The 22215-nt window shown below is 46.3% G+C and overlaps 1 protein-coding gene across 3 annotated transcripts in view; it reads right to left on the bottom strand.

Moving 5' to 3' along the window:
- LOC306923276 (DENN domain-containing protein 2A) overlaps positions 1-22215 on the bottom strand; it is an 84699-nt gene that overhangs the window by 16940 nt on the left and 45544 nt on the right. For all 3 annotated transcript variants that reach the window (XM_079501312.1, XM_079501311.1, XM_079501313.1), the window contains 10 exons: positions 20853-21941; positions 16312-16439; positions 11714-11826; positions 10452-10655; positions 9490-9583; positions 7295-7345; positions 6230-6417; positions 4612-4721; positions 1617-1686; positions 1001-1078 (listed from right to left, as the gene is read on the bottom strand). In XM_079501312.1, the coding sequence (XP_079357438.1) occupies positions 1001-1078; positions 1617-1686; positions 4612-4721; positions 6230-6417; positions 7295-7345; positions 9490-9583; positions 10452-10655; positions 11714-11826; positions 16312-16439; positions 20853-21941 (2125 nt within the window). The remainder of the gene's footprint in view (positions 1-1000; positions 1079-1616; positions 1687-4611; positions 4722-6229; positions 6418-7294; positions 7346-9489; positions 9584-10451; positions 10656-11713; positions 11827-16311; positions 16440-20852; positions 21942-22215) is intronic.

Raw genomic sequence — 22215 nt, forward strand, 5'->3', positions numbered from 1 at the left:
AAATCCAATGGAAGATTTTGTCACATATTATTATCATATGAATTGATTATGAAGGACCCCGATGGAAACAATGCATGGTGCACTGCTTTCTATTAGCAGCCCTTGTATTGAACTGTAATTTCCTGTGCTTTTTTCTGCAAACTGTTTCACTGTTTTCACTGTATTCAATCCATCCATCCATCCATCCATCCACACACACACACCACATACACACACACACAAACAAACGACTACACTTCAATATACAATACCCTGCATAGCCCATGTATGGGCGATGTGAGTGTTTACACATGTACTGTAGACTACAGATGCACATACTGTACATACATAGCAGCACACATTGACACGTGTGTAAATCAGGCAGAGTCATTACAGGGAGTGTGTTCCCATGCAGCCACCACCACATCAGCTGCACTTCACATGTGGAGCCATGACTCCCACTGCTCTGTGGGAACATAGGCCGTGTGGGTGCATAGGGTGGTCCCACTGGGTATAGCTTTATGTGGTGTGTGCGTGTGTGTGTGTGTGCGTGCGTGCGTGCGTGTGTGCGTGCGCGTGTGTGTGTGTGTTGGGGGGGAGGGGGGTGGTGCCACCACGGTTTACTTTGTAATTCAATAATAATCTTTGCAATTTCAAGGATGGCATAACGTTTGGAGCTTGTGGATCAAGCACTTATGCTTTTGTGTGACACTGTAGTATGATCAACTGGGGCATTCATTTATGAAAAAAAACTAAACAATGTTAGAATAATATGGAGATATGGGGTTTTCAGACTGTTCTTCATGCATTTATTGATAGTCCACCACTCCACAGTGTACAGAGACAGGAAACAGTGACATGCAGCAAAGCTCCAACAAGCTCAGGAATCAATCTTTGAATCAATCATCTTTGCTGCTCTCTCTCCCTGTTTTCCTAAAGGCGCCTCCGTATGTGTGTGCGTGCGTGCGTGCGTGCGTGCGTGCGTGCGTGCGTGCGTGCGTGCGTGCGTGCGTGCGTGTACCTTAGAGAAGAGGTCGAAGCAGCCCAGTCTGCTAACAATGCAGTATACTTCAGGAAGCCTGCGGCCCTTCCCGCTGGGCTGTGAAGCACACAGAAAGACAACACACACATATCACTAGACGCCACGGCCCACCCAAAATGCTCAAAAGTTGTATTGGCAATGAAAAAGCAGAAGAGAAAATGGTGAAATCAGCTGGAGCATGTGCAGGTGTGGTTGAGGTATGAAGGTCGATCACTTTGGCCTAATTAGGGCTTATCTCTTTGAGGGACTGAGGAGGCACAGCGGCCATTGCCTTCATGAAACAATTCCCTGTCCTGGTCCTCGCTAATGTTGATTATTACCAATTATATGAAGATAAGGTTGAAAACAGGTGAAATGCTCCTTTAAGGTGCAGCTAAAGAATCTGAATATGGCAAGTAAAATACAAAATAAAAGTAAATATACATATTTGTTAGCGTTCGACATCTTAACAACTTAGATACACCGCACAAAGGAAAAGCATAAAAGTGATTGAATAGGGTTGTAAACCCTTAAGGCCTCATAATATATTAATCATCAGAGAGGGAACGTCCCGTTTTATTTGGACACAGCGATGGAGGACATTTTTACTGCCTACCAGTAAACGTCGGCAGTAGCCAAACCTCCTGCTTCCATCCTCGCCGGTCAGCACAAACGAGAACGTCTCGCTAGGAAAGGAGACAGTTCAGACAGATTGGAAAGTGTTGTGAGTCATAAAATAAAAAATCTGCTAACACATGCATGCAGCCCACACATGCAGTGTGGGCTGCATGCAGAAAACCACTCAATTGATGGCATGAATGTGAATGAGGACTCGTACCAGCACTGGTGAGTGCTCTTCATGGCGTGCTCTGCTTGCGCACAAGTAGGCCATACACGGCCTACTTGTGTGCAAGGCGCAAGTTGGCATCTCGAGAGAGAGAGTGCGAGAGAGGATTTAACAGATTATGAAAAAAGTATTCAAAAAAAAATCGGATTCGGAATAGTAATCGCTGCTGCGAAAATAATGGATAGTCGCAGCCCTACTAGGTGTTGTTTAAAAGCAACCATGAGCACATGCTTGAAAAGGACATGGCCCCAGAGGACATGGCCCCAGGGCAGGATTAAAGGACATGGCCCCAGGGCAGGATTAAAGGACATGGCCCCAGGGCAGGATTAGTGCGCACGTAATTCACACAAAGGCCCTTCAGTTGTACGGTTGTACCTGACAGGTGCTCATTGACCAGTGTCGGCCTTGTGTCGGCCCTATGACGACCGGGGGAGTGTGTCAGGCGCTTCTGCAGTTTGGTGTGTGTGTGTGTGTGTGTGTGTGTGTGTGTGTGTGTGTGTGTGTGTGTGTGTGTGTGTGTTTGTGTGTGTGTGTGTGTGTGTGTGTGTGTGTGTGTGTGTGTGTGTGTGTGTGTGTGTGTGTGTGTGTGTGTGTGTGTGTGTGTGCGCGCGCGTGTGAGGACTAGCTTTGGCGTTGTGCTAACAGCATTCCGCTGGTCGCTCACCCTTCAAACATTTACCACAAGCTAATTATTACCTGTCACCTCTCAAGATACACATCATCCTTTCCCGGAACAATGGTTTCCTTTGAGAGGCTTGAATGGGCCGTATCTGGTAGCCAAAGCCAATTTCAAACAAACCTACAAAGACCAAGTAAACCAGGTGTAGGGCTGCGACAGGACACTGGAATCCCTCCTTGTAATAATCATTCGTCATTGTCAGTGTCATATATACAGGTAGGGTAAAAGCAGCACATTTAATGAGGTCATTTGCAAGGTGTTTTTTGGCTCTTACTGTATAAACAGGCTGTTTGAAGGGTAGTTATTAGGATGTCTAGCGGATGAAGCTAACCAACGGATGTCAACTTTACTACTTTTGTTGTGTTCCTGTGAGACCGTCCCAATCGAGGCTCTAGTCACGATTTTGGGGCAGCGATGGCCTTAGAACCCCTGGGTTAGGGATGCAGCGATCGACATCTTTCACTTCTGATCCGATACCGATATGTCGGATATGACATCATCAATACCAATATCCGATACAGATAACGATCCAATACAGCACATATTTAAGTCTCTCTATGCTGTGTATTGCTGCCTGCTGGCTAGCTGCTGTTGCTAAATCAAATCAAAAGATGCACACACATTTTCATTTAACCATTTAAGCCCTATTCAAAAACATTCAAAAAAATGTGTACAAGCACACAACATGACACGTCAATATAATTGTCTCCACCAGGCCGAAGGCATGGGGAGAGAGTATGTTTTGCACTCCGTGCTTGTGTGTGTGTCCGTCCTTCCGTCTGTGAACAGCTAATCTCCGGCACCGTTAACCCGGTCGATGCCAAATTTTGCACACACACTCCCTGGATGCCAATGATGAACCTCTGCCCCAATTTCCAGAACGGCCTGTTATAGCGCCACCAGGAGGTCGCTTTGTGCAAAACAAGTTTTTGGACAGTACACCTACAGATTTCGTCCAAACATCACGCAAATTGGTACACAGTCTCTCTAGAGCCATTCAACGAAAGGGGTTTTTCAGATTTCTCAGACTCCATCCTGATTGGCTAAGATTGGCTTCCAAAGTTTGCAGGAGTGCTCAGTTTCAAACAAAATGCTGCAAATCATGAACACATCGTGTGATTTCCGTGAAATTGTGCACGCACATTCCCACTAGGCCGAGGAAGAAATGCCACATGAACATTTTCAACTCAGCCTCATGGTGGCGCTATAACTGGCCAAAAAGTGTTTTTACCTCTAACTGCACGGATCTGTGGATAACTTTGTATGCCAACTCCCTAGAGGCCAAGGAAAAACCTTTGCCTGGAATTTTTCACATCTGCTCTTTATAGCGCCACCAGGAGGCCGACATATGTAAAACACATTTTCTTATGTTACTCCTTCAGATTTTATCCAAATTTCACGCGGTACACATGCTCTTCATAGTCATGTGATCAAGACGGGTTTGTTTGATTTCTCATAATCCACCCTCATTGGCTACGATTGGCTTCTAAACTTTTCAGGAGTAGCCCGCTTTGTACCCGTTTTGTACAAATCGCCACAACTACTCAACGCAGCGTTGAGTTTGTGCGATTGTGGTGAAACTGTGCGCATGCATATAGGCTTTGGAAGAAAAGTGCTTCTCACGGGGGAGCAGTTAGGAGTCAAGTGTTAGGAGTCAAGTGTCTTGCTCAGGGACACTTTGACACATTGCCGGGGCCAGAGTTGTGAGCTTGTAGATCTGCTATTTTTAGATGTATTTATTTATTTAGGGGGGCGAGCCCGTCCAATGCATGGATATTGAAAGTATGTCATGTTATTGCCAGCCAAGTCTATGGACTTTTAATGTTTGTTTAGGGCACTAATTTTCAATGTGAGACGTCATGTGTGTGTGTGCACACACACACATGACGTGACTGGTTTAATTTTATACAATAAAACACTGCATTCATGTCTCGTAACATGTAGTGGCAGTTAATCTGCAATCGTGTGGCAGACACTGATCCCCCTCACTTCACACAAGTGTGATTTTATTAAGGATTGCATGGGTTGATAATTGCGATACCAATGTCGTCAAAAACCCAAACCGAAACATGGGCGTGACTGTACCTGGGGAAGTTGTCAACAGGCGCCCAGTCTTTGGCATCGGGGAAGCAGAACTGAGGAATCACCTTCAGCTGGTCCTCCGTTTCCCGCATGAACTTAAAGCTTCTCTCCAGCTAGGTGACAAATAGAGAACATTAGATTTAGTTGATTCACTTTATCCTAATGATGTCTAAAAGCAGCAGCACAACAGGAGGTGTTTACAGCAAGGAGCGTTTCCCACGACCAGACCCTATAAATAGATAATAGATAGCCTGGACACCTCAGCAATCTGCCGGCCTGAATCTCATTATACAAATGTGTATTAGTCTGTCTGGATAACAAATACACACATGCACGCACGCACGCACGCACGCACGCACGCACGCACGCAAACGCACACACACACTTCAAATACAACTGAATAATACATACTTCATATACGACACACTCGTGTGATGAAAAATATCTGACTGTGATTTCATCTTCAAATTTCATTGTCTCGACACCTGTTCTTGATTATGGACGTGATCAGCCAATGTGTATGGGTCGCGAGTAAATAGTCCCAAAAGAAAATCAAAATAATTAGAGGAGGAGAAATACTTTTAAGAAGTAGTGAAATTAGCCTATTGTCCAGTGGCGTATCCAGGAATGAGGGAGGCACAATGTGTGATGCATTATGACCAGCGCTTATAATGCAGTATTGCAATTGTTATAGGTTACACATACACATGACTATAGACATATTATAATGAGTGATATAATTCATTATAAGCGCGTAATAATGCATTATAAATGTGATTACCGTATAATGCATTATAGACCCTACGTTTAAGTGTTAGCAAAATTATTTTGTGAGTGCGGACTATGTCTTAAGACATTGTTATACAGTTTATGGCTGTGTAGCCTGGGCACCATTTCATTTCGGGTATATATGATCCGGTCGGGAGCGGATGATATCTTTACGTCATGTTGTAGTATTGTTTTGTAGTCGACAGGCAGGAACAATCAAACGGAACTTCCTTTTCCCTCAAACCGATTTTTCTCAATAAAAGCTGCAGACTACGAGAGCTTTTATTGTTATTCTTCCGGTTTGAGGGAAAAGGAAGTTCCATTTGATTGTTCCTGCCTGTCGACTACAAAACAATACTACAACATGACGTAACGATATCATCCGTTCCCGACCGGATCATATACCCGAAATCAAACAGAGACCAGGCTTTCCTCCGAGGTGGAAAGCCTGGTGAGGCGAGGTTAATGGCTGTGTATTGTTTAATGCTGTACGTATGTATGGTTCATTGTTGGTAGCCTGAATCCTCCTATATGGGACACTTAGTTTCTGTCGGGTGGAAACGTCATGTGTCCAAAACTGTTACTTTTCAGGATTCAAATTCAAAACAGCAAAAGCAGCAGACCTACAAGCTGAAAACACGCAGCAAGATTGTAAATCTGCTACTTTTGATGCTTGTGTGTATGATCATCAAGTAGGGCATTCATTTACAAAAAGTTAATTTTTTTTTAATGAAAATGAGAAATGAAAAATGTTCTGATTTAGAAGGCGTTTTTTTTTTTTTTTTTAATTGGCCTCAGGTCTAAATGTGTTAACGGCGTGCTACGGTGTGCTGTGGTGTGGTCCAGTACGTACTTTGAGTGGGAACTGCTGGGTGACCTCGGGGAGGTATGGAACCCCGGCCTTGGTCTTGTGCAGCGCGACCACGATGAAGTACTCAAACAGCTTCCTCTCCGTCAGCTCCATGATGTCCCGCTCCAGAGTGTGGTACCGACCCGTCTGACGCCCCATGGACTGCACCGACACCAGCCGCTGGCTGTGAGCTGAGACACGCACGCACAGCACATGCACACGCACACGCACACGCACACACACACACACACACACACACACACACACACACACACACACACACACACACACACACCATTTCGAGAGGAAAAAGATTCCTATTGAAAACGTGCTTTCTGCCATGGTAAAAACAAACAACACGGGCGGACATAGAATATAGAAACACTCCCCTCCCCTCCCCTCCCCTCCCCTCCCCGGTAGAACACAACCATAGAGGATAGGGGGCGGACTGCCCCGCCCCCTGCAATTCATTTCAATGGAAGTTGCTCAGTGACTTTTGAAGCACCCAGAAGAACGCTCTACTTCCGCATTGGCCAACCAAATGTTGGTGGTCAAAAGATGTATTTATTTTGACCCGCCTGCAGTTCCAGCTCTGACCACTACGTCTTGCGGCTTCAACGTTGGCCAGCCTTTTCTGGGGGCTTGAACACATCGGAGAACACTAGACACCCCTCTGCACTATTATTGGTTAGCTAAAGGTTCACTCCCACTCCTAGACCAGATTTCCTGGCTCGTTCAGCCAGGCTTTTTTTTAATTTATTTTTTAAAACAAAACGCCTGCGGTCCCAGAGGCTATAGGCCTGTGGTGACCAGCCCGCATCGGGCCCACTGTTGGCTTGTTACGCCACTGGGACCAGCTAAATGGTCCTCACAATGTCTATTAAACTGCATTCTACTATAGTTGTGGGGCCACTTGGCCCTCAGTCATAAGTATAGTAATACACAGACAAACCCACACAAACACAGGCTTGTCTTGAGGACAATGAACAAAGCAAACCACAAAATCTATGTTTCCCTCCTCCACTCTCATTCAACGAATGCAAATGTGTATTTTGGGTTGTTTCTCACCTTGTTGTTTCTCCTCCGTGTCGCTCTCTGATTCGCTGTTCTCATCTGTCACTGTATCAAACACACAAAGCACAGAGACACCGCACAATGAGCAGTGGTGGAAAGTAACGTTTACTCTGTCTGGCGGAAACCTCATATGACCAAACTGTTACTTTTCGGGATTCAAATTCAAAAACAACAAAGGTAGCAGATCTACAAGCTCAGAAGGCCTCGCTTCGCACCGTGTTTCGAGCTTGTGCATCTGCTACTTTTGATGCTTCTGATGCGGATCAAAGCGTTCATTTAACACTTAGGTCGCTATCATTTATTGAAAAATTAGGATCTAATTCACGCCAGCATTTGCTTAATTTGAGCTCTTATTTTGAAAAGCCGCCATTTCCGGTCCATGAGCAGTAGTCATAACCTTGGAATCTACACGGAGCTAGGCAGGCCTTGTTTACAATCTGAATCCAGCCCGGAGCTTTGGAGAGCTCTACATCGTCAGATCTGTGCCGTCAAAGAAACGCTGTTTTGACCAAAATGCCATCTGGGACAAGGAATAGGAGATACAGGCGATTGAAAGAAATGGATAGAATGGATTCTTATGGCGACGACGATCTAAGATGGGCGATCCAGTGCTGTGCTAACAACACAGATAGCTAACCGGCTAACGTGAGTAGCATTTTGGCTCGAGCAATCGAACACGCTATAAAAGCTCAATTGCCGAAGGCCGTCGGCAATGGCGTTAAGCATCAGTATCAAAATTAGGCGTCAATTGACTTTAATAAAAAGAAAAAAATCTGAGTTAAAGTATTTGCTCTCAATTGTCTTCATTCCTCCTACATTTTTGTTTGGTATGAGTGTCTATAGAAAACCATCCCATTTCAGAAAAATGGGTCAGCCGCTCACAAGTGACCCAAACGTGTAAACGTACTCCTAAAGATAATTGAACACACATGTTGGGCTATTGTTCCTTTATGGGGAGAGACACGTGTATGAGGCCAACCATGTTCACATGTCTCACTATTAAGTTGCAGTGAAGTTACACAATGTTTAACTTGATGTTGTAATTAGGGATGTCCCAATCACGTTTTCTTGCTCCCGATCCGATTCCGATCATTTGATTTTGAGACATACAAATACCGATCTTTCCCGATCCTTTCTTTATATTTTTATATAACACTTATGCCATATCACAATAGTAAATATCCTAATGTATGTCACTCTAGTGTAGTCTGTTGTGTTGCCTTTCAATTATTGAAAGGCAAAATTTGACTATACATTTATTAGAATGACTGTCATTGTGTTTTTTTTATTTCTATGAAAGCATGGAATCATAGCAAAATAATGATGTATTAGTTAATTAGAGTGAATACAGTTCTACAGCTTATAGAACTGAAGTCAAGTTAAAACTCTTAAAGAGTATCTCTCTCATTCAGAGAGAGACAGACACCTATGCCATCATGCATAGCGGGGGTTGCATTTCCTTTGCATTTTCCTAGGTGTCTTTCATGCCTCTTTGTTTGATGATCTCTGACTGGGACCAGAAGGAAAACAACTAACACAACAGTTTTTACAAAATCTCATTGCTTATACATCTTTCTTTGAGATTTACATTAGACAATTAAAAATCAGATCTTTTCTCCCCCATTCCGATCTTTTGAAAATCATGTGATCGGAGCCGATCGGGACAACCCTAGTTGTAATGTATCACCAATGCGTTCTCACTCCCAAGACGGCAAACGGGTGACCCCTGGAAGAGGGGGAAGGCATGTGTTTACTTGACTTGGGGATATGTGTGGGATATACTGGCTTGCTTACGGCTAGCTGCCTCTTGTTGCTCAAGTCCACTTTAGACGGTGCACCTCCATCGTTTTAACTGTTTTTGTTTATTTTGTATCATCGAACCCTTTAAGTCTTGGATTTGAGGACAGCATTTCCACAGTACTGGAGTGACGGCATGGTTTGATGTTCGTCTCATTTGTCCCAGGAATCACGGTATGCAATTTTTCCGCATAGGCGGATCATGCACCACGGTGTATTCGAACCCACAACCTCTGTGGTGTGTGTGTGTGTGTGTGTGTGTGTGTGTGTGTGTGTGTGTGTGTGTGTGTGTGTGTGTGTGCGCGTGCGTGCGTGCGTGCGTGCGTGCGTGCGTGCCTGCGTGCGTGCGTGCGTGCGTGTGTGCGTGTGCACGTGTAGGTGTGAACCCTCACCTCTCCCTGAGCTGGACTCAGTGGACTGAGACACCCTCTTCATGCGCTTCTTTCCTCTCCGTGCCTCAAAGATGCCATTGATTTTCAGCACCATCTGTCCGAACCGAAAAACAACATAGAATACCATAAAAATAAAATAATAATAATAAAAAAAACATAGAATACCAGAGAATGTCAACAGTCTCAACACAATACAGTATGGATCCCTGACTGTGTCACAAATGTGACACGTTGTGAGCTTGTAAATCTGGTATTTTTGTCACAACTAGCCTGGGATCAAAGTCCTTTTTCGGTTTTCTGATTTAGAGTGGATATATCCATATTTTATTCTAACTCATAGCGCGATTAGGGAGACTAAACTAACTGATTCACATTATGTGAGGAACAAAAACAACACGACGCCTACCGGAACCCGCCATCGGAACCCAATGATTTGTTTCTAAACCGGATCACACGGCTCAGTTTTACAATGACAACCAGGCTTTGCTCCGCAGTGGAAAGCCTGGTGACTCCAGGTTAATCCGCACTCACGCAACCAATATAAGTCGGACTTTAGTGCTGCTGCAGACTTGATTTAACTGCTCCCTAGTGGCTAGTGTTCGAAGGTGGCTTGCAGCCCATGTTACAGCATGTCACACCGTGTACTCTCTACTCTCTGCATCCTGTCTCTGTGCACTGTGTGTACTGTCCAAAACAAGCAGCAGGAATGACCCCCTCCCCCTCACCCCACCCCTAGAAAATACAAAATATCGCAAAAGATCACGTCGCTGAAGCCCCGGGGAGGCGTTCATCCCAGGCACACTTCTCACAGGAAATATCTGTGAAAAGATTTTCCCCCGTCTGACGGGTAAGTGGATCGCTCCAGAAACCTCCCCGAACAGGGGACGGCACCATAAATCACAGAAAGAGGTCTGTGTGTGTGTGTATGTGTTTTATGAGTGGGTTTATGAGTGGGTTTTTACCTTTGGGATTTTCCTCCGCCTGCGATTGTAGGGGTCTCCAGAGAGGCAGGGGGTGTCGTCGGGGCTGCTGGGCGTGGAGGGGGGGCTGACGCGGGAGGGCGAGGAGACGCCGACGTCGCGGCCCGTCTTGCGGAGCTCGAGGAGCTTGAAGCTGCGCCGCTCCGAGTTCTGCCTGAAGAAGCCCGGCTTGGAGGAGCACAGCTGCTGCAGAGGGACAGAGCAGGAGAGACCAGCCTGGTTGCTGTTTATGTTTTTACGTTACATACAAAAAAATATATATATATATCCCAGTCTCCCATTTTACTTGTTCAGCCAATTAACCCCTCGACACACATTGTGCATGCCCTACTGGCTCACCTGCCAGTGAGGAGCCCCCACCGGAAGGACGTAATAAATGAATAATATCTCTGCACCACCCCGGCCTGTAGGAGTCACGGTCGCAGTAGTCTCGCGTAGCCAGACAACTATTCCACAATCTCCGAATGCTATATAGAGTCAGGGACTATAGCCCCCATGAGCTGAGTAACGGAAGCTGCCATTTCCGTTCACGAAAATATATTTTAAAATATCTTTAGAGCTTTTTTATTGCTTTTTTTTCCAGCTAAGCAACAAGCTATATATGCTTATATGTTTTCTATTTATATTAGGATAAATGTGCGCGACTGTAAAGACGAAACGGAAGTGGGGAGGAGGCTCCACTTCCGCTTTATCGCTTACTCATGATAGCTCTTCCGTTGGCCCAGACTGTATGATGAAGCGTTTGGAAATCGCGGAGGCAACAGTCTGGTAACGCAAGACTACGGTCGCAGTGACAATTAAAGATCGTTCTCCTCGCCTGACTTCCCTCCCCCGAACATGTGATGCTTGCGTAACTCTACTACGTCTCGTTCCTGCATGACTGCATCACTGTCGTGCCAAAAATCACGGTAAACCACACCCTCTCGTGTAATATTGCTTAAGTGTGAACCACTGAATTAACTATTTGACTCGTGGGGGGCGACTGTACGTGGCTCAAGAGGTAGAGCAAGGTAGAGCAAGAGGTAGAGCAGGTCGTCCAATGATCCATGGGTCGGCGACTCGGCGTTCGAATCCCGGCTCCTCCTGTCTACATGTCGAAGTGTCCTTGGGCAAGACACTGAACCCCAAATTGCTCCCGATGTGCTGGTTGGTACCTTGCATGGCTTCCGCCGCAATCGGTGTATGAATGTGTGTGTGAATGGGTGAATGTAATGCACAATCTATGTAAAGCGCCTTGGATATACCTTAGTGGGTGTGTCTGGAACAGGGGAGGAAGGGGCCGGCGAAACGCATTTACTGCCCGGACAGCTTCTTTCCAACTCTATGTCTTCATAAGGGTTCTCCTTGGTTGGAGGGTCTGCAAGGGGGGCACAAGACAAAATCACGTAAACACAACGTTAGCAAACAACACCGGCTATCGCAAAATAAACAGAGGAGGATCAAGTATTATTTTTTTCCATATCAGTCATGATTGTAATTTGCGACCTGTTGTTTTGTTTTGGCCAGAGCATCATCACCACCAGATCCTCCAGACAGACATGTGCAGAGCAGTGTGCCTGCAAAGCATAGCCTCCTTATTTCACACTGATAGACACTGCTGCTGCTATAGCTAGCACAGTCAGCTAGTGCTAACCTGTCGGGGCGGAAACATTGTATTGTTGTTTGACTTGTTTCTTTCGTAAATGAATGTCCTATTTCATCGCACAAGAGTGTCACGCAAAAGTAGTGAACAGGTTTTGGACATAAGAGGTTTCCATGCACCCGACAGCAGTGATACTGTGATAACTATACACCTGGCACTCCTCTCTCTGCAGATAAGAGTGACAAAATCCCATTTTCCAAGGCCTTAGCCTCTCTCTCTCTCTCTCTCTCCCCCCCCTGTCTTTTCACCACATCAATCCATCCACCAGATGCGACCTGTAGGAGTAGGTACACAGCAGACAGGGACGTTCAGCTCATCTCTCCCATCTCTCCCTCTCTCTCTCTCTCTCTCTCTCTCTCTCTCTCTCTCTCTCTCTCTCTCTCTCTCTCTCTCTCTGGAAAAACAAGAAATCAGTGTGCTGCTTTTCACATTGGCTGGCTGCTGCAGCTGACAGGCTTAATCTATGTGGCCATGGTGTGTTCATGTGCGTGAGATATGCATGCATGCATGCGTGGCGTGCGTGCGTGCGTGCGTGCGTGCGTGCGTGCGTGCGTGCGTGCGTGCGTGCAGTGTAGGCTATAGAAGAATTCGAGAAATTGATATTTTCCTGGTCCTCACAGATTCAGGAGGGATGATGTAGTTAGAGCTTAATTCACTGGCATGCAACTAAACCAAAATAGCTGATATGATGTGCTGTGAGTTTGTAGATCTGCTTTTTTCAGCTTTTGGGTTAGGGTAAAAAACGACATTCATAAAATCACTGTACTAAATTGCTGATGTCCTCCCAAGTATGTGTGTGTGTGTGTGTGTGTGTGTGTGTGTGTGTGTGTGTGTGTGTGTGTGTGTGTGTGTGTGTGTGTGTGTGTGTGTGTGTGTGTGTGTGTGTGTGTGTCACACCAGGCATCAGTGCGTACTGGGTAACAGTTCTTCTCCTCTCTCTCATCGGCCTTAAAACGAAACACGCGACTAACTAACTTGCCGCTGTGTTGACGTAGAAGTGTTGATGAGAGCTGCCTTGCCTTGCGTCATGTGTGTTGCGTGTGTGTGTGTGTGTGTGTGTGTGTGTGTGTGTGTGTGTGTGTGTGTGTGTGTGTGTGTGTGTGTGTGTGTGTGTGTAGACTGAACGCAAGGCCCGTGAGAAGGCATCTCGACACCCAGCTATTACCGTCTCCACACCTCCTGCCTCCATGTCTGTCTGTCTGTATGTCTGTGCCTCGCTCCCATGGGCGCTGAGCTGCTATTTCAACCCTGGCACGACTATCGCAACCCGGCAAGGCGATGAGTTATGAGCTCACCCATGGTGGACTATTTTTCGACCATCGAACCACTTACAGTAAGTCCCGTTTTATGCTTGGGCAATATGACAGTGTCCCGCAAAAAAAGTAGTTGTAGATCAGATATATTTTCAACTCCCTATTTTGAATGCCCGGAATAGGGATAGCGGGGGTTAAAGTGGTTAAAAAGAACAATGAAGATCCAGAATAAGCTGCGACAAAACATCACACACAACACACAGATAATGAATCATGAATGTCATTGTTGTGAGACAGCCCTACAGCGTGAGACAGCCCTACAGCGTGAGACAGCCCTACAGCGTGAGACAGCCCTACAGCGCTGACGTGCATGCAATACATCGTCTCTGTCGGGTGGAAACCTCATATGTCCAAAACCATTACCTTTCAGGATTACATTTTGACCTGAGATCAGATTCTAAAAATGTATTCTACATCCTGACGTTTTCTGATGTTTTAATGTTTCTGTCAGTCGTTCTTTGATTTTCCAAAAATAGCAGACCTACAAGCTCGTAGCGCGCCACTCGGTGGCGCGCTATGAGCTTGTAGATCTGCTATTTTTCAATAGCTAAAGCATAACATAATGCTAACACCAAAAGGGGTTCCCGCACAAAATGGGTTAAACAGCGAAAGCAGCAGATCTACAAGCTCGAAACGTGTTCGTCCGACCTGGCGGATCTGCTACTTTTCTTTTCAAAATCTTTTTTATTGTCATTTCAATAGTATAGAATAGATCTCAGGAATCATAGGGCAGACATAATGAAAAGAGTATTATTGCACAAATCATGCCCCTTCAGGACAAAAGAAAAAAGAAAAAACATTTCCTCCCCTTCAAGTCCCAATTTAGTAAAGCCAATTCCCAATTCCTGCGTGCGTGCGTGCGTGCGTGCGTGCGTGCGTGCGTGCGTGCGTGCGTGTGTGCGTGCGTGCGTGTGTGCGGTGGGGAAGGGTAATGAGCATCTCTCACTGTACAATTGTCTTGTTTTGAAAACCACAGTGGCACGGAGTCCTTTGGCTGAAATGTGCGTGGGTGGCACTGGTGAGTCTGGCGACTACGCCATCCATGTGCACTCTGCTACACTGGCAATCATGGAAGCAGTCTGTTCAGACCTCACACCATGCTACTCTTACACACACTGCTGGAAAAGTACTGTACTTAAGTATTGTACGATGAAGTCGAATTTTGAGGTACATTTGCTTTACTCGAGTATCACCATTTCATGCTACTTTATATTTAAGTAGTATTAAACAAATGTTGTGTAGTGATAAACAAAAGTATACAAGTGATACATGTTCGTGTCCATTCTGCATAATGAATACTTTTACTTTTGCTACTTTTAAGTATAATATTTTGATTCTGATACTTTTATACTTTGACTCAAATAAGTGCAGGAATTTACTTATTTTATTTACACTTATATTTCTACATTATGGTATTGCTAGTTTTACTTTTACTTAACTTTCAAACATGGTTGGGGTCATTTTAACATCTACTCAGGCGTTTGTGAGCACCCCAGATAGTTTTTAAGTTGCTTGAGTTAGTATTTAGATATTTGATATTAATTTTATCAGACCCTTCCTATATACAAACTTCCCATTGTAACTTCAAACTCCATTGATAGATTTATCGAAACCCCCTTTTATTCATTTATTTTATGAAATTTATTTTCTTTCATCTTTCCAAACTTTTATTTAAATAAAAAAGTAGTTGAAAGAATACAGCACCTCACGCATTAGAAGGACAATATCAGTCACCAGACACAAGGAGGTGTGTTTTCAATTAATCTAACATGGTTAAAATTGAGTTTTTTAGTAACAGTGGGTTGATATAGGAAGGGGGCGTGTCTGATATAAATGAACATCAAATATCAAAATACTGAATCAAGCAACTTCAAAACTGGGTGCTCACAAAAGGGTTAGGGTAGACGAAAGAAGGGCCCCAAACATGTTTGAAAGTGAAATATCCCTAAAAGGTTTGAGTTGTTATACTTGCTCTATGCTGCTTCCAGGGTTATGAAATGAACCAGGCTTGGGGTGGGGTAGGCATAACAGTACAGACAATAAGCCAGGAGCAGAGGCATCATTTTTAATACGAGCGGAGCTGCAGTGTGCCTCTAAATTAAACAAAAAGACCCGAGCCCAGCGCGACCGCATCGTGACCCTAGCTGGGAATTTATGATAGACACAACACGCAAAAATAAAGGCAAAGCACTATAGGCAGCCTACCACTTTAACAATGAAGATGAGATCATGTTCGTTCTTGAAACACATAAATCAAAAGATGTTTTTTTTACAGCCTGCAATGTTCACCCCTCCCCCTACCCCCCACAAAAAAAAGTACATAAAATGATATGTTCAGCCATGTTAAAGAAAACAATAACTTTGTGTTATATCTTAGCCTCTTTGTGTTTGCTAGTGAGTGATGATGGGGGTCAAGGCCAAAGCAGAGGAGACATTAATTGTTCTGAATGTTTGACAAAACATGAGGAGCTCTTGGCTTACATAAGCCGGCATTGAAAGATAGACTAGATTTTTTTATACTTACTCATGCACTGAAAATAGCCGGTGTACAAGCTCACAACTTGACTTATACGCTGCGAACTACAGTAGAATAAATACAATAAAAACACTGTTTATGCTGGGTCATCATATATCCCAAGAAGCCTGCCATGTATGATTCAGGCTATTAAAGTATCATGAGTCATACACTGAGTCATTTCATAGTTACCACATACATGTGTTACTGCTGTTGTAACCTACTGACTGACCTGCCAGTGAGGAGCCCCCACCGGGAGGACATGGAGCATCCGTCCTACTCCTCCCGCCCAACACTCCCCGCTGACAAATATCACTACTCGTCACCCATGGCTTCCCTTCCCCCAAAATGTCAACTGTGTACAGTTATTACCTAGTATGTCCTCGTATACGTTCTCCTCTGATAAAGTGCGTGTGAGGCCCAGTCTGGACTGAGCGTACCAGTCCACCCTGCATCCCTCTGTGGACGTCTGGAGCAGGTCCTCAAACTCATAGGACTTCCTGGTGGACGGACGGGCAGACAGACAGACAGACAGACAGAAAGACAGACAGACAGATATAGTTAAAAACCTCTGAAGGATCAAGTATGAGGGAGTGTAGTGTTGGAAGCAAGCTACAGTACTTACAGCTGCAATCCATTTGCAGGATTTACTGGGGGGGGGGCAGACGTTAGTCCGACGTACCAACAGCCCGACATACGTGGCTGGTTAAGACTCAACCGTGGCTCCGACATGCGTGGCCACATGCGTGGCCAGTTAAGACACATGCGTGGCCAGTTAAGACACATGCGTGGCCAGTTAAGACACATGCGTGGCCGGTTAAGACACATGCGTGGCCGGTTAAGACACATGTGTGGCCGGTTAAGACACATGCGTGGCCACTTTTAATGCCAATAGAAAAATCTGTGATATACACACTATATCTCATTCTGACACGGCAATACTATAGTATTATACCCAGTCCTGTGGCGGTAACTTCACCATTATGCCGATAGCACTTCCGGTTCAACAAACAATAACATCCACTAGTTTTTTTCACACTGTTAGATGTCCGGGATGCTAAGCTATCATTGTATATTTTTATATCTAAAAATTAAGCTCTAATCAAGCCCCAAATATCGCATTTTACGCAGCGATGCACATAAAGACCACACGCGTGTGTGATCGAGCGTGCACGCGAGGATTTCGGCCGGTTTTAGGTAGATTACATCGGCTATTAGCCAAACAGGCCAAAAGTTGCTATATTTTGCTACATTAAACGCCTGATTATAGGGAATAAAACAAACCCGTCAATTCCGTCAACGGAAGATTGGATTTATTGATTCAATCCGTCAATTCCATCAATTGTAGTTCAAGGGTTAAGACACAGTGTGGCCAGTTAAGACTCACCCGTCGCTTCCTCGAGCGGTTAGGTTTCTGGTTTAAGGACTTCAGTGTTTTGTACCATACTATTGTATGAGTACCGAACAAAGAATGTTTGCTTTCGCCATCTTTGTTGAAGAAGAGTCTGGGCAATTAAGTGTTAGTCTTACTAGAAGTACTAAAAGTTTCTCAATCTTATATTTAGTTTTAGTCTGGCTTAATCTAGTTACCTCTGAGGTCAATGATTAAAGTGTGATTACCTTTGAGGGGATTAAGTCCACCCATCAAGACCATTAGTGTCAACCTCAGACCAAGATGGTCTGATTTTGAATCTGAATGGCTTTGTGTTTCTGCTATTGTTCTGGCTCTGCTCTAATTAAGAGCAATTTAGAAGTTTAGCATTTAAGGGTTTGTTTATTATCCTGTTTCCTGTACTGGATTTATTATATATATTATATATTATATATTATACCCTAGTCTCCCGCGTAGGACTACGAGACCAAACGTATATGGCTCTAGTCAGGGGACTGGGGGGAGATATTGTGCTTATGAGCTTCAGACAGCAGACACCATCTCCACGGAAGAGTAGAGAGGCAATTATTATTATGTTCTGCGTATTAAAGAGCAGAGTGCGGGCGTGTGTGCGTGCGCGCGTGCGTGCGTGCGTGCGCCGTGCGTGCGTGCGCCGTGCGTGCAATGCATGCGTGCGTGTGCACACACATGTGTACATATCACACAGCATGGCTGCTGTATGGGACAGCTCATGGAGAGACAGGACTTGGCTGAATAGTGTCAGTAACAGCAGTGTGAGGCCTGCCTCTCTCTCTCTGTCTCTCTCTGTCTCTCTCTCTCTCTCTCTCTCTCTCTCTCTCTCTCTCTCTCTCTCTCTCTCTCTCTCTCTCTCTCTCTCTCTGCATACGGTATGGAATGTTACAAGTACCAAGCCAAAGCTCCAACTCTGAGCGCAGACCACTGGGGAGAGAGAGAGACTGCAGACCACTGGGGAGAGAGAGACTGCAGACCACTGGGGAGAGAGAGAGACTGCAGACCACTGGGGAGAGAGAGAATACAGACCACTGGGCAGAGAGAGACTGCAGACCACTGGGGAGAGAGAGACTGCAGACCACTGGGGAGAGAGAGACTGCAGACCACTGGGGAGAGAGAGACTGCAGACCACTGGGGAGAGAGAGACTGCAGACCACTGGGGAGAGAGAGACTGCATACCACTGGGGAGAGAGAGACTGCAGACCACTGGGGAGAGAGAGACTGCAGACCACTGGGGAGAGAGAGACTGCAGACCACTGGGGAGAGAGAGAGACTGCAGACCACTGGGGAGAGAGAGACTACAGACCACTGGGCAGAGAGAGACTGCAGACCACTGGGGAGAGAGAGACTGCAGACCACTGGGGAGAGAGAGAGACTGCAGACCACTGGGGAGAGAGAGACTGCAGACCACTGGGGAGAGAGAGAGACTGCAGACCACTGGGGAGAGAGAGAGACTGCAGACCACTGGGGAGAGAGAGACTACAGACCACTGGGCAGAGAGAGACTGCAGACCACTGGGCAGAGAGAGACTGCAGACCACTGGAGAGAGAGAGACTGCAGACCACTGGGGAGAGAGAGAGACTGCAGACCACTGGAGAGAGAGAGACTGCAGACCACTGGGGAGAGAGAGACTGCAGACCACTTGGGGGAGAGAGAGACTGCAGACCACTGGGGAGAGAGAGAGACTGCAGACCACTGGGGAGAGAGAGACTGCAGACCACTGGGGAGAGAGAGAGACTGCAGACCACTGGGGAGAGAGAGACTGCAGACCACTGGGGAGAGAGAGAGACTGCAGACCACTGGGGAGAGAGAGACTGCAGACCACTGGGGAGAGAGAGAGACTGCAGACCACTGGGGAGAGAGAGACTGCAGACCACTGGGGAGAGAGAGAGACTGCAGACCACTGGGGAGAGAGAGAGACTGCAGACCACTGGGGAGAGAGAGACTGCAGACCACTGGGGAGAACAATAGAAGAGCCTCCACTTCCTTCTGCACAGTTCAACATTTCTCTGGGTTTCCCTTCAGTATTATGTTTGTTTGATTGAAAGCAGCTGAGACCCATCAGCGACTTTCCTGCAGAATTCCACCAAATTCCTGTACATTTATTGGGCTTGGCAAATCAAGTCCAATCTGATTTTGACTTGACTTAACGTTTTGTTGTACTTATGGTGGTCGTTTTGCTTTGTCAGCTGTATTTCCCCTTTGCATTTGTTGGTCTCTATTGCTTTCAAAGGGGTCGTGTAATTGTCTAGTTAAGACTAAATATTCACGACAAGATGAAACCCTTTTAAGCCTTCGCTGTATGACTGTCACATGCAGAAAATAGCTGATCTACAATTTAGGCATTTAGGAGACTTACAAGGTAAACACATGCAGTACATCAAATGCAGACAGTACAGTGTCTCAGTAAACTAGGATCACAGGTAAACCAAGAACCTAACGTAAAAATGGCCAAGGCCAGTCTGCACGGTCGTCCTATCTAGGCCTGAAGTGGAGTCTGAAGAGTTCCGGCACAACGTGTCGTGAGCTTGTAAATCAGCTATTTTTGGACGGTCATACGACAGTTCATGAATTAAGGATTACAATTTCTGGGGTGCGAGACCAATACGACCAGGCATAACTTAATCTTTAGATAGTATCTTTAACACTGACTCTGTTTGACCAGAATGGAACAGAGCCTGCATTAGTATCATTGGCAAGACCTAAAGAAGAAGCCCAAATTCTTTCCAATATGGCTGCTGTGCATATGAGCTTATTAAGCATTAGAACGTCGCGGAGAATTCTCTCTTTTTAGACATCCTTTGCCTGTTTTCTTCCCCTCCCGGCACCTCCAGAGTTTTGCAACGCGCGGCCGAGTGGATGCGTATTGCGTACATTCCTCAACTCCGACCAACTGAGATCACTCCTTGGGATATTTAGGAACATGATGATGTCACCGGAGGCTGTGATTCACAGCAGATGTTATATCGTCTCTGTCGGGTGGAAACCTCATATATCCAAAACTGTTACTTTTCAGGATTCAAATAAAAAAACAACAGCAAAGGTAGCAGATCTATAATCTGCTACTTTTGCTGTTTTTGTGTGATGCTGACACAAGAAGTTAGAATATGGATAAGAGGTTTCTTTACAATGTTAGGGTTTGGGGAGGAGGAGGGTGTATGACACATTACATTACAACAGCATGCGTTGTCATTGTCAGCTAATTGCACTTGGAGCGGGACATCTGAGAAATGTCAATTTGTCTTTATGACGTTAGCTTTGTTGTGGTTTTATTTAGAGCCAGCTGGCCTTGATTGGAATGTTTGTCTTACCCCCATATATCACGTCCCTAACAAGATTGTTTATTATCAAGCATTAGCAGGACACTAAATATCGTTGCTGTTGGGCAGAATCTCCATTATGTGAACTTTTTGTGTTTTTCCATCAATGAATGCCTCCTTGACGATACGATAGCCTAAAGCCGTGGCAAACTGAGGGTCCATCAACTAAAATGTAACTGGTGCCATACCTGTTGCTGCTGTCCCGCGGCCTGTCGGCCCAGGGCCTCCTGCAGACCCCAGGGGGTGGGCACGTGGGTAAGGGAGGAGGGGGGATGGAGGGCAGAGGGGGCAGGTTCCTCTTGCCCTTCACCGAGCAACCCCCGGGCCCCGTGGCCGGCGTGCTGGGCGGGGTGTGGTGCTGGAAGGTCCTCTGAGGTTTGGGTAAAGGGTTTATGGACGGAGCCGGAGCGCCGGGCTCCGTGTACACGCTCTGCGGGTCGCCCCCCTCCTTCCTCCTGCGCACGGAGGAGGACCCCCCGCTGGGACGGGTCGCGTCCAACGTCCCGAAGATGGGCTCTTTGCCCCGGCGCTCCGCCTCCTCCTGCTCCTCCTTGGAGGGAGGGCAGAAGAAGTTTCCGGGGAACGCCAGCGACGGTTTGGCAGGGACCTCTTTCATGGCCTGCTCCAGTTTCTTAATGTGAGTTGAAACAGACTTCTTGTCCTGGGGCGTCTCCGCAGTGCACTTCGACCCTCGAGGCCCTGCCTTCTCCACGCTCGCCTCTCTGTCTCTGCTGCTCTGGCCTTCTGGGAACTTGCACCTGGAATCTCCCACCTTTCCTAGATTCTCCTTCCCCGAGTCCTGCCTCTCCCAGCCTACGAGCCTCTTGCTGTCTGTCCTTTGGACCTCAAGGGTCTTAGCCTCCTTTTTCCGGACGGTTTCCACCTCCTTCTGGCCTGCGGTTGTTGGTGAACTAGGTCCCGCAGAAGAAGTCGGGCCAGGCTCGCTCTTGCCTTCCCACTGTGAGATCTTATCCCGGATGCTGGCGGCGGATTTGAGTCCAGCCGGACTCTTATTGTTGTTGTTGAACTTGCCGCACAGCCCGTTCTCCATTCCGGGGATGGGCCTTGGGTCGGCGGTGTTGGCCCTCTTGTGAGCCAGCATGTTGTCAGGGGGTCCCAGGCTGCCGCCCAGGGCCAGCGGTGGGGAGAGGGGGCGCTTGGGGGCCGGAGCGGCCGTGTCTCTCTTGTCTCTGTCCCCAGGCTCCCTGCGCGCCTCTAGCCGCTGGGGCGCCGCTGACGATGGAGCCTCCCCAACCTTTAAGCCACAGCACTGGAACCTGCAGGTGCACACGCACGCACACGCACACACACACACACACACACACACACACACGCACACGCACACGCACACGCAAACGCACACACACAATCAACAAACATCAACACATGAACGTCAATACACACTACTAGTAGAGACTAGTGACGAATGTACACATCTCAAATATTCAAATACTTTATCAATACAGAAATTGCTAACACAGGATCACCTCCTGATGTGCGTCGTTGCTGCCATAGTTACTGTACTTGAATCGCATTGCTGAGTAGTCTGTA

The sequence above is a fragment of the Electrona antarctica genome, assembly GCF_951216825.1.
Source record: "Electrona antarctica genome assembly, chromosome: 5".
Taxonomy (NCBI): Eukaryota; Metazoa; Chordata; class Actinopteri; order Myctophiformes; family Myctophidae; genus Electrona; species Electrona antarctica.